Source organism: Gossypium arboreum, chromosome 12 (assembly GCF_025698485.1).
Source record: "Gossypium arboreum isolate Shixiya-1 chromosome 12, ASM2569848v2, whole genome shotgun sequence".
Taxonomy (NCBI): domain Eukaryota; kingdom Viridiplantae; phylum Streptophyta; class Magnoliopsida; order Malvales; family Malvaceae; genus Gossypium; species Gossypium arboreum.
Genome location: NC_069081.1, coordinates 118149531 through 118167156, shown reverse-complemented (window position 1 = coordinate 118167156; position 17626 = coordinate 118149531). Strand labels below are relative to the sequence as shown.

The window sequence follows — 17626 nt, the reverse complement described above, 5'->3', positions numbered from 1 at the left end:
CCTTGATGTTGACAATTAGGTTCATTTTGGTACCTATATTTTTTTGTCATACTTTGGTTCATGAACTTAACAACTCAGTCTATTTTGATCCTTAAACTTGGAAAATGTAAAAGTTCGATGGCATGGATTTAATTACCAAGTTTAAGTATCAAAATGAACCTAGTTGCTTGGGCCAAAAATTATATTTATCCTTTAATTTATGCCTTTAAGATTGATGGTAAGTACTATATGAAGGCCAACATGCTGTATAAATGGTTGTACTACGTAATACTAACATCCTCAGTACGTAAAGGTTAAAATATCAGGGAGATTTTTATCCTTTCTCTGCTGTATGTAGAAGAGATTTAGGTCAAATCAATTCAATTGAAGAGTTAAAAATTAAAATTTTAATAAGAATAAAATGATATTAATAATATTATAATTTATCACAGTCATTACGTGTGACATATTAACTCGGTTCAGTAAACTAAGCTTGAATTGGATCTGGATAAATGGAAATTGCAGCCTAAGTTAGTTTGGATTACCATCCATCTTAATAAAAGTATAAAACATACTATTTTTACGTAAATTTAACCATAAAAATATAAAATAAAATTTTAATATTTAAAAATAGTAAAACAAACTTCTTTTTAAGGTGCAAATACAATCAAATTATAAATAATAATCTGAATAATTAGAAGTAACCATTACAAAATACAGCAGAATACTTTCTAAATATAAAGAAAATCCACCATGTCTTTTTGTATTGTATGTAAACTAAAAATATTTTGGATTTGAAATGTAATAGCTCACTTTCTTTTAGAAAAACAAAATATGAATTGTTATTATTTTTATTTTATTTTCCAAATGGTGTTAACAAACTGACATATTTTCTTAATTAATATTAAAATATAAAAATAAATTAGGAATGTGATGCTCGGACTCTTACCTTGTAATAGTCCATGGGCTTCTCGTCAATATTTATCTCTCTTCGAGGAAACGACGCCGTCTAATTAAACCATTTTCCCTCATTTTTTTTCCCGAATATAATTAGAAACTCGTTATAAAAGAAAACTCCAAACGGCGCCGTTCCAACGACTTTTCAGGCTTCAGCCCTTCACTAAAATCGCCCACCCCGGTTTGAAACTTTAGCTTTACTTGGGGTCTTAGCCCTGAATCTTCTGTTTTCACCGAGCGAGAATGGGGACGTCGGTTCAGGTAACCCCACTCTGTGGAGTATACAACGAGAACCCTCTCTCTTACTTAGTCTCAATCGACGGCTTCAACTTCTTAATCGACTGTGGATGGAATGACCTCTTTGACCCCTCCCTTCTTCAACCCCTCTCCAGGTTCTTCTTCTTCTTCTTCTTCGACTTTCGAAATGTCTATTAATTAACGAATTCAACTCACATTGGAACGGTTCTTTTTGCAGGGTTGCTTCGACGGTAGACGCGGTGTTGCTGTCGCATTCGGACACGCTCCACCTCGGTGCTCTTCCGTACGCTATGAAACAATTTGGACTCTCGGCTCCCTTTTATTCCACTGAACCGGTTCATCGATTAGGCCTTCTCACTATGTACGATCATTATCTCTCTCGTAAGGTGAAAGTTTATCTCCATTTCTTTATTTGATTTATTTTCGGAGCTTAGTTGTTTTGAAGAGTTTTATTTTGAATCATCAATGTGTATGGGAATGGTGTTTAGTGGATTACACTGTTATACCTGATCCTTGAAGTTAAACTTCTCTGTTTGTAGTACTAATGTTGATATACTACGTTATCTTTCCCAATTGCAGCAAGTATCAGACTTCGATTTGTTCTCCCTGGATGACATTGATGCTGCTTTCCAGAGTATAACTCGGCTAACCTACTCGCAGAATTATCATTTATCTGGTAACATATATTTTTTTAGTAGTAAATATCTCAATTACATTACCTGTTAGGTCAATGTTAATCAACAGTGAAAGTTTTAGCGAATAGAATGTTGCAACACTTGGTAGTTAATACTATATGTGGGTGGTAACTTTTGTTCAGATAAATGCCATTGCCCAACCACTTAGTTCAATCCTTTTTAAGATGTTACTTTCTCAGTATATTGTTTTTGTTTCCATTACAATGGTCTAGGAAAAGGTGAGGGTATTGTAATTGCTCCTCATGTTGCTGGCCATCTATTGGGTGGTACTGTTTGGAAGATAACAAAGGACGGAGAAGATGTCATTTATGCTGTCGATTTTAACCGACGCAAAGAGAAGTATATATATGCTATCTTTTATCTGATCTCAGATTGCAGTTTTATTTTGAGCATTAACTTTATATACTCAGATGAGTCCGTTTTATCAGGCATTTGAATGGAACTGTTCTAGAATCTTTTGTTCGGCCTGCTGTTCTTATAACTGATGCCTACAATGCTTTGAACAATCAACCTCCTAAGCCGCAAAGGGAGAGGGACAGAGATTTTGTTGGTAATTTATGTATTTGTCGTTGAATTTATTAAGTCGTGGTATAAATAAAAGTTCTTTTCCACATCCTCAAATCCTTTATGCTCTAATGCACTCCAACACCTGCACTTATGGACCATGGTCACAGCTAAACTTAATTGAGAAATTTCTGCAGAAATCATCTCAAAGACTCTAGAAGGTGGTGGAAATGTGTTGCTACCTGTCGATACCGCTGGTCGTGTCTTGGAACTTCTCTTAGTTTTAGAAGAGGTCAGTAAGGATGCTTGAGTAAGAAAGAGGTGGATTTTTTATTAGTCGTTTGGTTAGCCATATTAACGATTGCAAAGTTTGAATCATGATATAAACAGAACTGGTCATTGAAGTCTTTGAACTTCCCCATCTACTTTGTGACATATGTTTCAGCAAGCACACTTGATTATGTCAAGAGTTTTCTTGAGTGGATGAGTGATGCTATAGCTAAATCCTTTGAAACTTCACGTGATAATGCTTTTCTTCTGAAGTAAGTTCTCCTTTTCTTATTGATGCCATCAGTACTTGCTAGTATTCTATTCTTTTACTTTTCACTACTGTGTATTTATGCCTCGGTTTGTATCATTGTTACATGCTTAACAAAGTAGAACCGATATGAGCTGTAAATTTTGTATATCTATATTCATTTGGAGGTGAATTGTATAAGTTATTTATGCCAACTTTGCAGGAATATCAAACTTTTAACAAGCAAGAGTGAACTTGATAGCGTGCCTGATGGTCCCAAGGTTAGTTGATTGCACCACTCTTAAACAGCTGATCACCATGATCTTTCTCAGCCTAATATATTTGACTGTTGGCTTATATTTCTATTTTAGGTTATACTAGCATCCATGGCCAGCTTGGAAGCAGGATTTTCTCATGATATTTTTGTTGAGTGGGCAGCAGATGTCAAGAATCTTGTTCTATTTACTGAAAGGGGCCAGGTGAGTTCTTCACAATGGAGGACATCAAATTTAATTGAATTCATGCTCAGTGTAGATGTTGATGAGCATCTACTTTGTGGCCAATAGAGGTTTATTTACTTGATGACCAAAGATTTTAAGCTCTTTGTCATTTAACTTGTTGTCAGGAATTATTTTGTGTTTCATGGTTGTCCAAGTTCTTTTTTATCAGGTTTATAAAATAACAATTTTGTAAAAATAATGTACCTGACATGTAATTACTATTTTGTTTTATCAAAGGATTGTTCTATCTCTTCTGCCTCATAATATATAGATGGTGATACTTTGACCTGTATATGTAGTTTGGCACGTTAGCTCGTATGCTTCAGGCAGATCCACCTCCAAAAGCTGTTAAAGTCACGATGTCTAGGAGGGTTCCTTTGACTGGGGAGGAGTTGATTGCTTATGAAGAAGAGCAGAACCGGTTGAAAAAAGAAGAAGCTTTAAAAGCTAGTCTTATCAAAGAGGAAGAATCTAAAGCTTCTCTTGCAAACGATGTCAATTCTAGTGATCCAATGGTTATTGACACTCATAATAAGCATCCCTCACTGGATGGTATTCTTCCATTTCCTACAAGCTACTCAGTCTAATTTTCTTTTGGAAACTGGTATACATGTTGGGGTTTTGAGTGTTCGACCAATTCTTATTGCCTTGTATTACTTGTTTTCCTGTGTATTTGAATGATTATTTCCTATTCAAATTAAGAGAGAAAGGGGTTGTTTAGGGTTTCACAACAAAGGGATATTCTGACATATATTAATTGATTCTAACAGGTCAGAAGATCTCATAAATTGCTAAAATGCATTTAGATAAATTTCACCTTTGTGTCTCCATTCTCCATGTACATTCCTGCAGTTGTGTCAACTCTTAAATAACTTATCTTTGGACTGTCCTTGACTGTAATTCCCGTCATTGGACATAGGAGTTCCCTCCTTTATTTTTGTGATAAAACTAGTGGCCAGGTTTTGTTTATTTTCATTGATTCTTGATGGTTTACATTTATTTTAGAAGGAAAAAAAAATCAGTACTATTCCAGAAGTTTCTCCCTGCACTGATGTGGTATCCTTGTATGGGATATTCATGATGCATAATAAGAGTTTGATTATCTTTTACATCCTCTTGTGTACTGTCAGCTGATATCTTTTTATCTGCAGGGTTAGGTCAACATGGGAGCAGATTCCGTGATGTTCTGATTGATGGATTTGTGCCCCCATCCTCTAGTGTTGCCCCAATGTTTCCCTTCTATGACAATACTTCTGATTGGGATGATTTTGGTGAGGTCATAAATCCTGATGATTATGTAATAAAGGATGAAGATATGGACCAAGGAGCTATGCGTGTAAGTGTCTGCTTTGGGCAATCTGCTTGAGAATGTTATGTCTCTCTATCTTTAGTCTATTGATATTTGGGTTTATTGAAACTGTTCAATAATGAAATTGTTTATATATGCATCTCAGACTGGTGGGGATATGGATGGCAAACTTGATGAAGGCTCTGCTAGTTTGATACTTGACACAACACCTTCAAAAGTTATATCTAACGAATTGACTGTAAGTTCTACTCTTGCTCAAGTCACAGTATAATCAATTTGCTTGGACTGATCGGTGATGATTCTTTTGCTTTTGTTTATGATGACATGAAAGCACCCATGGGCATTTTATCTTTTCATTTCAACTTGTATTGGTCCTTTCCAGATTGTTTGAGTTTTATATTTTCTTTTTCTTCCCTCGTCATATTATCTTCTTCCTTGTTATTGTTTATCTTTTTTTTTCTGAAACAAATGCCCTTTTACGAGGTCATTTTAGTTTCGATTTATATGTTGTACTGACATCAATGTGAAATATGTTGCTTTTAATATTGTTTCTGTTTCATTTGTTGGTTTGTTTCTGAAAGGGGATTTGGTTGTGAGTTTGCCCATGAAAATTTCAGCAATTATGAACTGCTATTTCATATCTTATTGTTTTGACGCCTTTGAACCAGTCAACTACAATATACTTAATTTTGCCATTTACCAAACAATGTTCTGCAATGATGGTTAGGTGCAAGTAAAGTCTTCACTTGTTTACATGGATTATGAGGGGCGTTCCGATGGTCGTTCTGTCAAATCAATCCTTGCCCACGTGGCTCCATTAAAGCTTGTAAGGATATTTCTTGAGGCAGTTTTTTGGAACTCCTAGTTTATGTATCTGCTTTATCATCTTTATGGGCTGTCCATGTAAATTTTTCCTTGTGCAATATGCTATTACTTGTAATGCATTTATTACATCACCATGCTATTATACGTGGATGTGAAATGTTAATCCTGCGAGGTGGAACATGCAGCAATAGCTGTTGAACAATTGCACACAGCATTGCACTATATTTATTAATTAAAATATGCCTCTTTGTCATGTTACCCTGTTCCTCCTAACATTTTTGGGTTTTGATCTATTTTATGCGGGTGCCTTTTGTCATATATATTTTTTTCACTCAACAGGTCTTGGTGCATGGATCAGCAGAGGCAACAGAGCATTTGAAGCAACATTGCTTGAAACATGTTTGTCCTCATGTTTATGCTCCCCAAATTGAAGAAACAATTGATGTCACATCTGATTTATGTGCTTATAAGGTATATAACTTCTTATGTTTTTTGTTTAATGTAAGGCAATCATTTTAATATCAGAATTCATTTTTTGGCCTTGTGTTGTAATGTAGGTACAATTATCTGAGAAGTTGATGAGCAATGTCCTCTTTAAAAAGGTAACCAATTGAATTAATCTTGTGATGTTGATAACCGTATTTGAGTTACATTCAATCTCTATCCCTTTGTCTAACATAACTGCAATATCAGTTAGGAGACTACGAAATAGCTTGGGTGGATGCTGAAGTAGGGAAGACAGAAAACGACATGCTCTCATTACTACCCATCTCGACACCAGCTCCCCCGCATAAATCTGTGGTTGTAGGTGATCTGAAAATGGCAGATTTCAAGCAGTTTCTTGCCAGTAAGGGTGTCAAGGTACTGCTTTTCATATTTGTTTACACACAATCTTGAAAATATATAGCCCCCTTTTGACACCCAAAGGTGCTTCTTTTACAGGTAGAATTTGCTGCAGGGGCGTTGCGATGCGGTGAATACGTGACATTACGCAAAGTTGGGGTTGCAAGCCAAAAGGTAAGTGATTCGGCATTTTGACTTTCCTGTCTGGCATCATCCAATTGCATCATCTTCTTTTATGGGTCATGATCTGTTCTTCGCTTTTTTTCTTTTAACTTCATTTCTTGTTCGTCTTAGGGTGGTGGTTCTGGTACACAGCAAATCATAATCGAAGGTCCCTTGTGCGAAGATTACTACAAGATACGGGAATATCTATATTCCCAGTTTTATTTACTTTAGGTTGTGGAATGAAATAATACACAATGCAATAGAGTATGGAAAGCACAGCTTTGGTAAGGTTCAGAAACTAATTAACTTTGTTTGTCAGTAGCATACCATTTTTGGTTGAATGTACTACTTGTTTACCCAACTAAATTGTATGGTTTTTAGGTTGCTGTTTATTAACCTTTTTGTCATTACTTAAGAGGATAGAGATAGACACATTTATACATTTTTTTTGTATATCCTTTTTATTATGACATTAGTTTAGAAACAGACCGTTTCATGTCATTAGATTTTAACATTGACACATTAAAGGGTGTAGGATTCTATAGCAATAGATTTACAAAAAGCAAATCATTATTTTTATCAACGAAAGGCTAATTGATAGGTGTAAAAGAAATTTTACTAATAATAAATAACGAAATTGCGGCTTCTCTTCGTTCTATTGAAAGGTATATAAAAAAATAACGCAAAAGTATGTGTTTTATCAAATGAAATATGTTATCGTTGCAAGACCATCATACTGGAAATATCCATAATTCCGTTCCGCCGAATGAGGACGAGTTAATTTCGATCTCATCAATTTTTTATTTTTTTTTTGAACGATTTCTAATAATTAGGTAAGATACGACTTTCGATTTTTCCATTTCAATTTTAGATTCTCAATGAATTTTAAACATTTAAGTACAATTATAAAAATACATAAATTTATTTTTTAAAAGGGTTAAATTGTAAATCTAATACAATATAATCGTTAGCTGTTACATAATATTTTTGAAAATTATTTTTAATTATAAATTAAATACAAAATAAAAACAGGATTCAATTCAATGATTTTTAACTTGTAAATAAAAACAACCTAAATACCATTGGATCGGTTTCAATTTTTCTTTCGGCCCCAGGCCGTATGCACAGAGATTTAACATCTTATGGCAAAATGGAGATCCACAAAACTAAATACCCAAAATTTGCACGTAGAATAGTAATGGCGTTAAATATAATTCAAAAAACATAAAATTTAAAAGTTATTACTTCTTCCAATTTCTCATCTCTAACTCAAATAAACAAAAGTTCCAAAGCACTGATTTCAGTCTCAAAACAACATAAATGAAACATATGCTAAACAAACCTCTAGCTGCTCCTAAAGAAGAAACTCGAGCACGACAAGGGTGAGAAACCAAGAAAATAAAGCTTTATTTCTTCTTTTCTGCACCTCCACCGTGGGCTCTGCAAGCAAACATTGCACCAACGAAACAATTTATTTACCCATTTTCAGATTGCAAATCCTTCGAAACTTACGACAATAAATGTTGCTTTCCCAGGATATAAGAGATAATTACCTCATCTTGCGGAGAACGCTGGACATCTCTTCACGCTTCTTCTTTGCCCTTTTGTGAGTTCCCAACTTTCTTTTAGCTACCTTAAGAGCTCGCTTGTCCTTACCGACTTTCAAAAGCTCAGTGATCCTCTTCTCATACGGTGCAAAACCAGCAACTTCCCTGATCAAGTTCCTCACGAAATGGACTCTTTTGCTCGTTTTCTGAAATAAAATAGAAAAATCAGTACACATAATAACAGATCTAGCATAGCAACTTACAAGCATTACAGTTTTTTTAAATAAAAGTACAAATGCTGGATGCATATTCAGACAAAAATACAGAGATATAGCCCTCTAAATACATTTTTCTTTTAAATTCTTAATTTTTTTTAATCAACTGCATTAAACACATACTCATTATCCACCAATCATACCCGAATCCAAGGAACATATCTTTTTCCCCAATACAGTTTTCCCTTTACTCTTTTACTAGAAGACCAATAGTTATGATAAGTTAAACCCGATCACAAATATTCTATGTAAAAGAATTAATTAATATAGATATACTTACTCCTTTACGATTAGAGGGGCGTGGTGCCAACTCCTTCTTTGTTACAACATGGCCCTTGTTCAGTCCTACAAAGACGCCAGTATTTGGCTGCTTGGTAGCCATGCCTGCTTTAGAAACAAACAACCAAATATACATATAAATAAAATGAAAACCACAACATTCAAACGACATTTCAATGGCCTTTAGAATTCAAATGACTCAAACCCTTCATTCATTGTACTTTCCTTCATAAAAATCTTTTAATTTCCCGAAATATATTAGCATAAACAGTTCATCAAACACAAAAATGCAAGTGCATATTAATCTCCAAACACCTCTTTCTTAAAACCAGATCTACAGTTAACATGGCGTGAAAATGGTGCTGCAAAACCAATATATATACATATATAATAAACAAACCCAGCCAATATCAGAACAGAAACCAAAGATTGTGACCCAATATCAAAACAGTCAATATCATATCATCTAAAACAAACCCAGCAATCAACACACAGCAGATAATGAACACAACTTAAATCCAATGCACTCGATGAAACTGCTCAATATTTGAGCTTAGCATTTCACATTTTCAAATAACTTCAGCTATCTGACACGAAATTTACGGTTTTTCAGCTTACAATTCGCTTCACAAGCAATCAAATAGAGCAAAATGCTATGAAAAAGAAAGATACTAAAGAAGTGGCGAAGGGGCTCAGAGAGATGTACCTGTGGAGACGGGGATATCTGAGGCGGAGTTTAAATTAGGGTTTTGTATTCGTGATCTAACAAATATATTGATGGCCGAATCTAGGTTTTTAGGGTTTCTAACATGAGTGGGCTGAAATAAAAAACTAAATAAATGAAGAACATAACGGATTTGAGGATTGAGCCCGACCCACAAAATCTTTTAAACCCAAATTACTTCTTAGAATATCTTGATTTTAAAGCCCAATTACTTGACTTGTAAGCCATAATTTTTTTAAGGGCATAATGATAAATTTAATCTCTAATCGTTACTCAATTTTCCATTTGACCCTTATTCTTTTTAAAGTTATTTTGGCCCTTAATCTTTAAAATTTAGTCAAGTTTCTTATTTTTGGATGAAAAACTGACTGAACTACTAAAATTTTAACGACATTGATGCGGCCACTAGTGTAACAATCCACAAATAATTAAAAAATAATAATAAAGATATTGAAAAATCAACAAATTTCAAAAAATTCATAAAACTTTCAGAAAAATTATCCATGTAAATAATGAAGTATACATAACATATCATATAAACTGTCATGTCAATGTTATTCAAATTTTGATAGTTCACTCAATTTTTAATCAAAAATAAATAATTTGACTAATTTTTAAAAGTTAAATATCAAAATGACTGAAAAAAAGAATAAGAATAAGGACCAAAATGACAAAATAAATAAATATTAGGGACTAAAGTTATCTTTATATTTTTTAAGTAACATAAATACTTTGTCTTTTTGTTTGTTTAAACAATATAATTATTTTACACATCATTTGTGGGTTTTTTATGTATATAATAACTTTAAAATAAATAAAAAATATATATACAACTTACAAGTACTCACGTTAAACTTTAAAAATAATATTATTCAAAAGAAAAATCATAAATTTAAATCATCATCTCTATAAACTATAAAACGAATATTTAATGTTATCTTTAAACAAAAATTTGTGATTACGTCATTATAGTCAAGTAAGTTAGTTGAGTACTTATTATTGCCTAAGTTTCGTCGCGTCAACAATTTATTTGTGTTTTTGAAAATAATTTTATTTGGCAAGTATTATGAAAGTTAAATAATAGTATTTTTCTTTTAAAAAATTGTTGGTGTGCCACCTTGGACTATAATATTCCTCTTTACCCTGAATTTTATTGTAAAAATATAAATAATTGTAAAAAAGTGAAATTAAATAAAAAATTAAATTATCGATTGAGTCTTGACTCGGTTAGCATTGAGTTTAATAACGATATTATTATTAGTACAAGAATACGTAAATTTGAGCATGCCAAAGTGCATTTATCCTATTATTTAAGATATTGAAATATATTATAGATAGTTCTAAATATTGTATCAACTTAGAATTTTTCATGTGCTTTCATAATTAAATTAAATTTTAAAAAATAAATAAATAAACAATCAAATTAGGTACCAACTGCCAAGAAAACTAGGGTGAGTTTGGATGGGCGGTGCGTTTACCTGCGGTTAGTGTAAAAACAGCGGTGACATTGAGATTAGATACTGTAGCGTGAGACAAAAAGTAAGCGAAACGTACCGCACCGCACCCAATCGCCCATCCAAACTAAGCCTAGTCTACTTGTCAAAGTCGTGCGTGTTGTAATGCCATTTGCCTTTTTCTTCTTCACAAATCTTGTTTCATAATTATTATTTTTTTCTTTAGATAAAAGTATCATACAAATTTTAGAAGCCAAATTATGTTTTATCATTTTTATTAAAAATAGATAAATTAATTTATGTATCTCAAATCAAAGAGTAAATTAATCATTTTGTTAAAAGTTTTATCTATTTTTACTGTTAAAAGTTGGTCCCTATATATCAGTATGAGATGCCCGTGGCACACCAATATAACTGTTAGGTTTTTCTATCAGTCACGCAATTTTTAATAATAGAATTGGATAAAATTTGTAACAAAAATAATAGGTTTACTTTTTGATCTAATGTGCTTGAATTAATTTGCTAGTTTTTTAGTAAACGGGTAAAATACAATCTAATTCATAATACAAAGATTTCCATGACACTTTTACCTTGTTTACTATTATTAAAGTAATTTTTTTCCAAACATATATTTTTATATTTTATATAAAATAAACATAATAATAAATTTATCCTTCAATATTTATGTCTTTTGTCATTTTGACCTTATTCTTTTTTAATTAAATTTAATTATTAGTCTTTCAAAAATAGTCAATTTATTATTTTTATGAAAATATCAACTAAAACATTATTTTTTAAAGATGTTAGCCTTCAACCACATATATTTCATGCTGACATGAAATTACTTATCTTACTTGTCGTGTCAACAAAAAATTAAAAATAAAAAAATAATAATAATAAAAATCATAAATCATAATTTTTTTAAAAATAATATGAATTATACATGGATTGTTATGTTGGATGCCATGTTTAAAAATTTAATGTTTTAGTCAATATTTTTATTAAAAAATAATAATTTGATTATTTTAAAAGGTTGTTGGGCAAATTCGATTCTTTTAAAAGCAGAGAATCAAATTTAATTAAAAAATTAAATTGACAAAAATATAAACATTAAGAGTTTAATTTGTCATTATGCCAAGAGATATTTGAACCTAATATACTATAGTTCCAATTTCTTAACTTTATCATTTGAAGTAAACCATAATTTTTTATAAAATTATTAAATTTTTTGTCATAATATTTTTTGTTTAACTACCTTCTAAAAGAAAATACATAACATCATCCTAGACCACTTCTAAAGTTATTTTTACTCTATAAAACAGAATAATAATATATATTTAGTTTTTTTTGGAAATAAATTTTATTAGGTAAATTTTATTAAATTATTAGTAAATTTATATTTTAATTATTCAACTTTAAAAAGTTCTAAAATGATCATTAAATTATTTGAAAATTTTATTTAAATCATTAAACTATTCGAAGTTTTTATTTAAGTCCATCAACTGTTAAGTCTTTTTTTAAAGTTCAGCTAACGAACTTCAAGCAATGATTCAATTATTTGCTACGGTGGATTAGTACCTATTAATGAGTAAAAAAATATATCTTAGATCTAAGTGGGCCTGATGATCAGGGTCAGTATTTGGAAAATAATATTATGTGGATTTTGGTTTACAGATTTTTTATATTCAAAAATATTTTATAAAAAAATATTGAACAATAGAAAAAAAAGGAAAGAAGAGTTTTTTTAATTAGAGAAGACAGTGCAAACAAATAAGATCATAATAGTAGTTATTTTAACAGCCTATCAACTTACACGAAAACTTTTGAATAATTCAATAATCATTTTATAATTTTTTAAAGTTGAATGATCAAACGTAAATTTACTAATAATTTAATTACCTTAATTGTAGTTTACCCTTTTTATTATCATTACTTTTGCCTGAATTGTGTTAAAAAGGAGAAAAAAACCTATAGTTACCCAACTTCACGTGTCACGTTCTCCACTTTACGGTAAAAAGAAGGCTCATATAACGCTCCTTAATAGCCCAAAATAAATAAATAAATAAAAACAACATAAAAGCAAGCATTGGCAACGTGAAGGATTAAAGAAAAAAATCCCAGAATCAGGAGTTTTGATCGTTCAGTGGATGATGATGATCAACAGTAACGTGCTTCAGCCTTCACCTTCATCTTCACAGTTTCGTAGCTCATCGGTTGGTCCAAACAAAATTTCTTAAACAGCTAATACTTTTAAGGGAAATATTATTAATCAATGTATTATATGACACTTGTTAAAGTTTCTTCACTGTTTTCTTTCTGGGTTGAATTCACTGAATTTTTATATCGAAGAAGAATCAAAAAGCAACCTTAAAACATCGGTCACTATTATGTATTTTTAATTCAGACTGACTGGAATTTGACTTGTAGTTGTAGTTAACTAGCCTTCTCAATTTTTGTTCCTTTGTCTTATTATACTTACTTTTTTTGGTTGTCAATTTAAGTCTTTTATAATACAACTCAGCATTACCCCAACCAGCCTAAACCTCATAAATTAAAGTCCATGTCTTTTGTCTTCAGTTTCTTATCAAGGAACCTTTGCATATGAACATGGAATCCCATTTGTTTCACTCTAACAAGTCTTCTTCTTTTTTAAATCTAATTTGTTGTGTTTTTATTGATCAGACAGAAATTTGATACCTTGGGTCTTTTTTATTTTTCTCTTATAGCTCTTAAATGCTTTTTTTTTCGGTGATAAAATTAAAAAATTGTGATCACTGAGTAGCTTATGACATTGAAAACCCTAATGCTAGAGAGACCCAGATCGGTTTCTTTGTACAGCTATCAATTTATGAGCCACCTCGAGTTGCAGTTCTTTCTATAGTCATCATTTACTCTATCTGGTGAGTGCTTTGTTTTTACACTTGACAATGGTGTGGAAGCTTAATTTGGTACTGTTTAGACTGCTTTTGAATCGATTCTTTATGCTTTTTTGTTTTTTGGTATGTTCAGTTGATAGTGTATCATCATAGGGGAACCTTTGCATAGTTTTTGAATGGACTTGTTTTATATACGATTGAAAATTGTTGATAGAACGTAGGGATTAAGATGGGTTGCCACGGTTCATTTAGTGGGCGGAGAGCCATAAGTGATTATAGACAGTTGGAATTCGGGTTCTTTAGGTGGTTGGAGTTAGAAAGGGCGAGGAAAGCTAAGAGTGTGAGTGTCGAGAGAGTCAATGTGCGTCTTAAAACGGGTGCCTTTATTCCTTCCACAGATGCCACTCGTTGCCCCGGCATTAGTTCCATATTCCTTTAAACGCAAACGACCTATTAATGTCTTATCTCTGTAGTTATGAGATTGTCATGTTAGGACAATGAATAAATGTGAGATATGAAAGAGAGATATTCTATTCATGTTAGAGGTATAGTTCCCACTATGTGTTTTAGCGAGGTTATAGGCTCGTAGAGACTTGGGCTTACTAGTTCTTGTCATCACAGGTGCCCTTAACTAGTATGTTGATTCGTATTGTCTTGCGAGATTGGTAGGGTGCGGGGTGAGCTCGCAAGTTGTAGATATAACAGAAATCAATATACTGAATTTGAATACTCTGTACTCATGTAAGTACTTTGTAGTTGAAATGTATGATAAAAGTCCTCAACTAGTTTTGTTTCAAATCTCTTTGAATTTTCTTTGTTTGATTCCTCTAATTTGTACAGTGATTGCAGCCTGAATGTGAGTGAATTTAGTATCTCATCTTATTTGCTGTTCGGTATTTTCCCACATTAGTGGAATACTTTCCCTTGTTTTCCAGGCCATTTACATGCAAATTCGTGCTCTACATTGTCGATCTCCGAGAGTAGGCATCGATGTCGATCATATGTGGCCTCCCACTCCTAGAATGTATTTACTGCCTAGCTTGTGCTCGATGGGCATGGAATCGATGCCTGCATACCGCCGGCCACGATAGTGTAACATGGGGTCTTGCAACCGCAGAAGAATTCGAGCCTGTTCCTCGACTTTGCCGCTACATTCTAGCTGTTTATGAGGACAATATTCGGCATCCCCTTTGGGAACCCCCTGGAGGATATGGGATCAACCCTGATTGGTTAATTCTCAGAAAAACTTACGAAGACACTCGAGGACAGGCTCCTTCTTACATACTATACCTCGATCACGAGCATGCCGATATAGTTCTTGCCATTAGAGGTCTTAATTTGGCAAAAGAAAGTGATTACCAAGTGCTTTTGAATAATCAGTTGGGTAAAAGGAAATTCGATGGTGGCTATGTTCATAACGGACTCTTGAAGGCTGCCGGATGGGTTTTAGATGCAGAGTGCGAAGTTTTGAAGGAACTCGTCGAGGAGCACCCAAATTATACTTTGACATTTGCAGGACATTCTCTCGGGTCAGGTGTAGCAGCCATGTTAGCTTTGGTGGTTGTCCAGCATCAGGATAAACTTGGAAACATTGACAGGAGTAGGATCAGGTGCTATGCTATCGCGCCTGCTAGGTGTATGTCACTGAATTTAGCGGTCAGATACGCAGATGTCATTAATTCTGTCGTTCTTCAGGCAAGTTTTTTTTCGCCCCCTTTAATGCTCGGCCTTGTTTTTTGTCAGCTACGATACATACTATCAGTCAGTTTATCGCAGAACTTTTAGTATTGTAATTTCTGCCACACGACGTGTTTATCTAAATACTGGGATATGAACCGCGTTATGTCTCTGTATCAGGATGATTTCTTGCCACGAACAGCCACGCCGTTAGAAGACATTTTCAAGTCACTTTTTTGGTATAGTTGGACTCTATAATCCGTTTCGAATTCGTTTTGTTTATAGCTGATATGGGCCTCTGGAGTGTGCTAACATCCATTTGTAAAGCCAGTTGCCCAATCAAGTACCAGTTTTCCTAGTTGCAAATAAAAATATGCTTACTCTCGGTTCCCCATTTAAACAGTTTGCCATGCCTACTATGCCTGAGATGTATGAAGGATACTTGTATACCTGAGGAGAAGATGTTTAAAGATCCAAGGAGGCTATATGCACCTGGTCGCCTCTATCACATTGTCGAGCGAAAGCCTTTCAGGTATAATGAGACATAACAACCGTCTCTCCCCCCCCCCCCCATATACTTAGTGAATTCGGGTTTTTCTTAACTATGGTGATGTCGTCGTGAGAATGCCTCGCAAGGCTCGACTCAGTACATGCTGTATGACAGCCCATTTTATCGCCATAAGAACTTTTGATCTCTTGATGGACACCCTCCATTATATTTTGCTCTTGCAGATGTGGAAGGTTTCCCCCAGTTGTGAAGACAGCAGTGCCCGTGGATGGAAGGTTCGAGCACATAGTTCTTTCGTGTAACGCCACATCCGACCATGCTATAATATGGATTGAAAGAGAATCACAGAAAGCCATGGATGTAAGTTTAAAGCTGCATTTTTATGTTCATGGTAATGGTTTAAAGCAAATATAACTTAGCCAATTACAGTTTCTGGGTAAATTCACTCAAAGTCACTAAACTATGAGTAAGTTTATGTTTTGATCACTCAACTTCAAAAAGTTACAAATTGGTCATTGAACTATGCAAAAGTTTTTATTTAAGTCATTGGATTGTTAAAATTGTTGTTCCATAACCTTTGTTCGCACTACCTGTACTAATCGAAAGCTCTCTTTCCCTTTTTTTTTCGACCATTCATGTTTTTTTTATGAAACAATTTTGAACGTTATGAATTTACAAATCAAAATCTAAACAACTTTATTCTCTTATCTCCAATATTGACTATTAGATCGATTTTGATCTAATTTATGTTTTTTTACTTGTCAATGGGTACTTATCTACTGTACTGATCATCAAATCGTCACTTTGGGCTCGTTAGCCGAACTTTTAAAAGAAAAAGCTTAACAGTCTAATGACTTAAATAAATTTTTTTTAATAGTTTAGTAACTTAAATGAAAACTTTCAAATAGTTTAATGATCATTGTTTAACTTTTTTAAGTTAAGTGACTAAAATCTAAACTTACTAATAGTTTAGTGACTTTAGAGTAGTTTACCGTACATTTTTTTTTTTTTGGCTTTAGTTAATGCTAGAGAAAGATAGGATCATGGAGATACCAGCAAAACAAAGAATGGAAAGGCAAGAGACATTAACAAAAGAACACAAACAAGAGTACAAAGCTGCACTCCAAAGGGCTGTTTCATTATCAGTGCCCCATGCTTACTCGCCACCGTCTGAATACGGAACTTTCGACGAGTCCGAGGACGTAGAGAAGTACAACTCCTGTAAATTGAGTAGCGAGTCATCCGTTGGATCGTCGGGGAAAAGCAAGAGCAAAGTAAGCTGGAACGAATTGATCGAACGACTTTTCGATAGAGATGAATCTGGGCATATGGTGCTCAAGAAATCACATAGGGATGATTGGTGAAATGTAATTATTTTTGGAAAATAACATGGATAGAAAAAAAAAAGATCAAAAAATATTAGGATATTTGTGATGAACAACATCATTCATTGATTAAATTTATACTGAATTTCCAATCTCACTACGATAATCACAAGCAATCGTTGAGAGCCTGAATCCTGAGAAGCTAAACACAGGTCAGTTCTAAAGAAAGCAAATAAATTTCAAAAGGTTAAATTATGCTATTAGTACCTGCACTATATATAAAATATGTATTTAATTCATATATATTTTAATTTGGTTATTTTAATTTGTGTTTTTAAATTTTAGAATTACACGTTTAGCCTGAAATTTTGAATTTTGAAAAATATAAAATCTGAGAATGAGAATAATC

The 17626-nt window shown here is 33.0% G+C and overlaps 3 protein-coding genes across 6 annotated transcripts; 2 read left to right on the top strand and 1 right to left on the bottom strand.

The window, feature by feature from the left end:
• Positions 1-1061: 1061 nt before the first annotated feature.
• Positions 1062-7100, top strand: LOC108479498 (cleavage and polyadenylation specificity factor subunit 2). Its single transcript, XM_017782143.2, has 18 exons — positions 1062-1328; positions 1412-1580; positions 1774-1870; positions 2102-2228; positions 2318-2439; positions 2591-2685; positions 2784-2935; positions 3134-3191; positions 3282-3389; positions 3710-3962; positions 4562-4746; positions 4865-4957; positions 5447-5545; positions 5884-6015; positions 6102-6146; positions 6238-6405; positions 6487-6561; positions 6682-7100. Exons 1-18 carry the CDS (start codon positions 1180-1182, stop codon positions 6781-6783), a joined length of 2229 nt encoding a protein of 742 aa, XP_017637632.1. The 5' UTR covers positions 1062-1179; the 3' UTR covers positions 6784-7100.
• Positions 7101-7732: 632 nt separating this feature from the next.
• Positions 7733-9503, bottom strand: LOC108479499 (60S ribosomal protein L36-2-like). 2 transcript variants are annotated; one of them, XM_017782145.2, is made up of 4 exons: positions 9360-9503; positions 8655-8761; positions 8106-8305; positions 7733-7992 (listed from the first exon to the last, which is right to left on the bottom strand). In XM_017782145.2, exons 2-4 carry the CDS (start codon positions 8754-8756, stop codon positions 7959-7961), a joined length of 336 nt encoding a protein of 111 aa, XP_017637634.1. In that variant the 5' UTR covers positions 8757-8761; positions 9360-9503; the 3' UTR covers positions 7733-7958. The 2 variants fall into 2 exon arrangements, with proteins under 2 accessions (XP_017637634.1, XP_017637633.1); XM_017782144.2 differs by having other exon boundaries at positions 8655-8758; positions 9360-9492.
• Positions 9504-12856: 3353 nt separating this feature from the next.
• LOC108476971 (uncharacterized) lies at positions 12857-17374 on the top strand. 3 transcript variants are annotated; one of them, XM_053023655.1, is made up of 6 exons: positions 12857-13731; positions 14618-15402; positions 15565-15623; positions 15788-15916; positions 16117-16328; positions 16912-17028. In XM_053023655.1, exons 2-5 carry the CDS (start codon positions 14698-14700, stop codon positions 16304-16306), a joined length of 1083 nt encoding a protein of 360 aa, XP_052879615.1. In that variant the 5' UTR covers positions 12857-13731; positions 14618-14697; the 3' UTR covers positions 16307-16328; positions 16912-17028. The 3 variants fall into 3 exon arrangements, with proteins under 3 accessions (XP_052879615.1, XP_052879614.1, XP_052879613.1); XM_053023654.1 differs by having other exon boundaries at positions 12871-13731; positions 14643-15402; positions 16117-16252; positions 16912-17374; XM_053023653.1 differs by having other exon boundaries at positions 12871-13731; positions 16117-16252; positions 16912-17374.
• Positions 17375-17626: the final 252 nt, after the last annotated feature.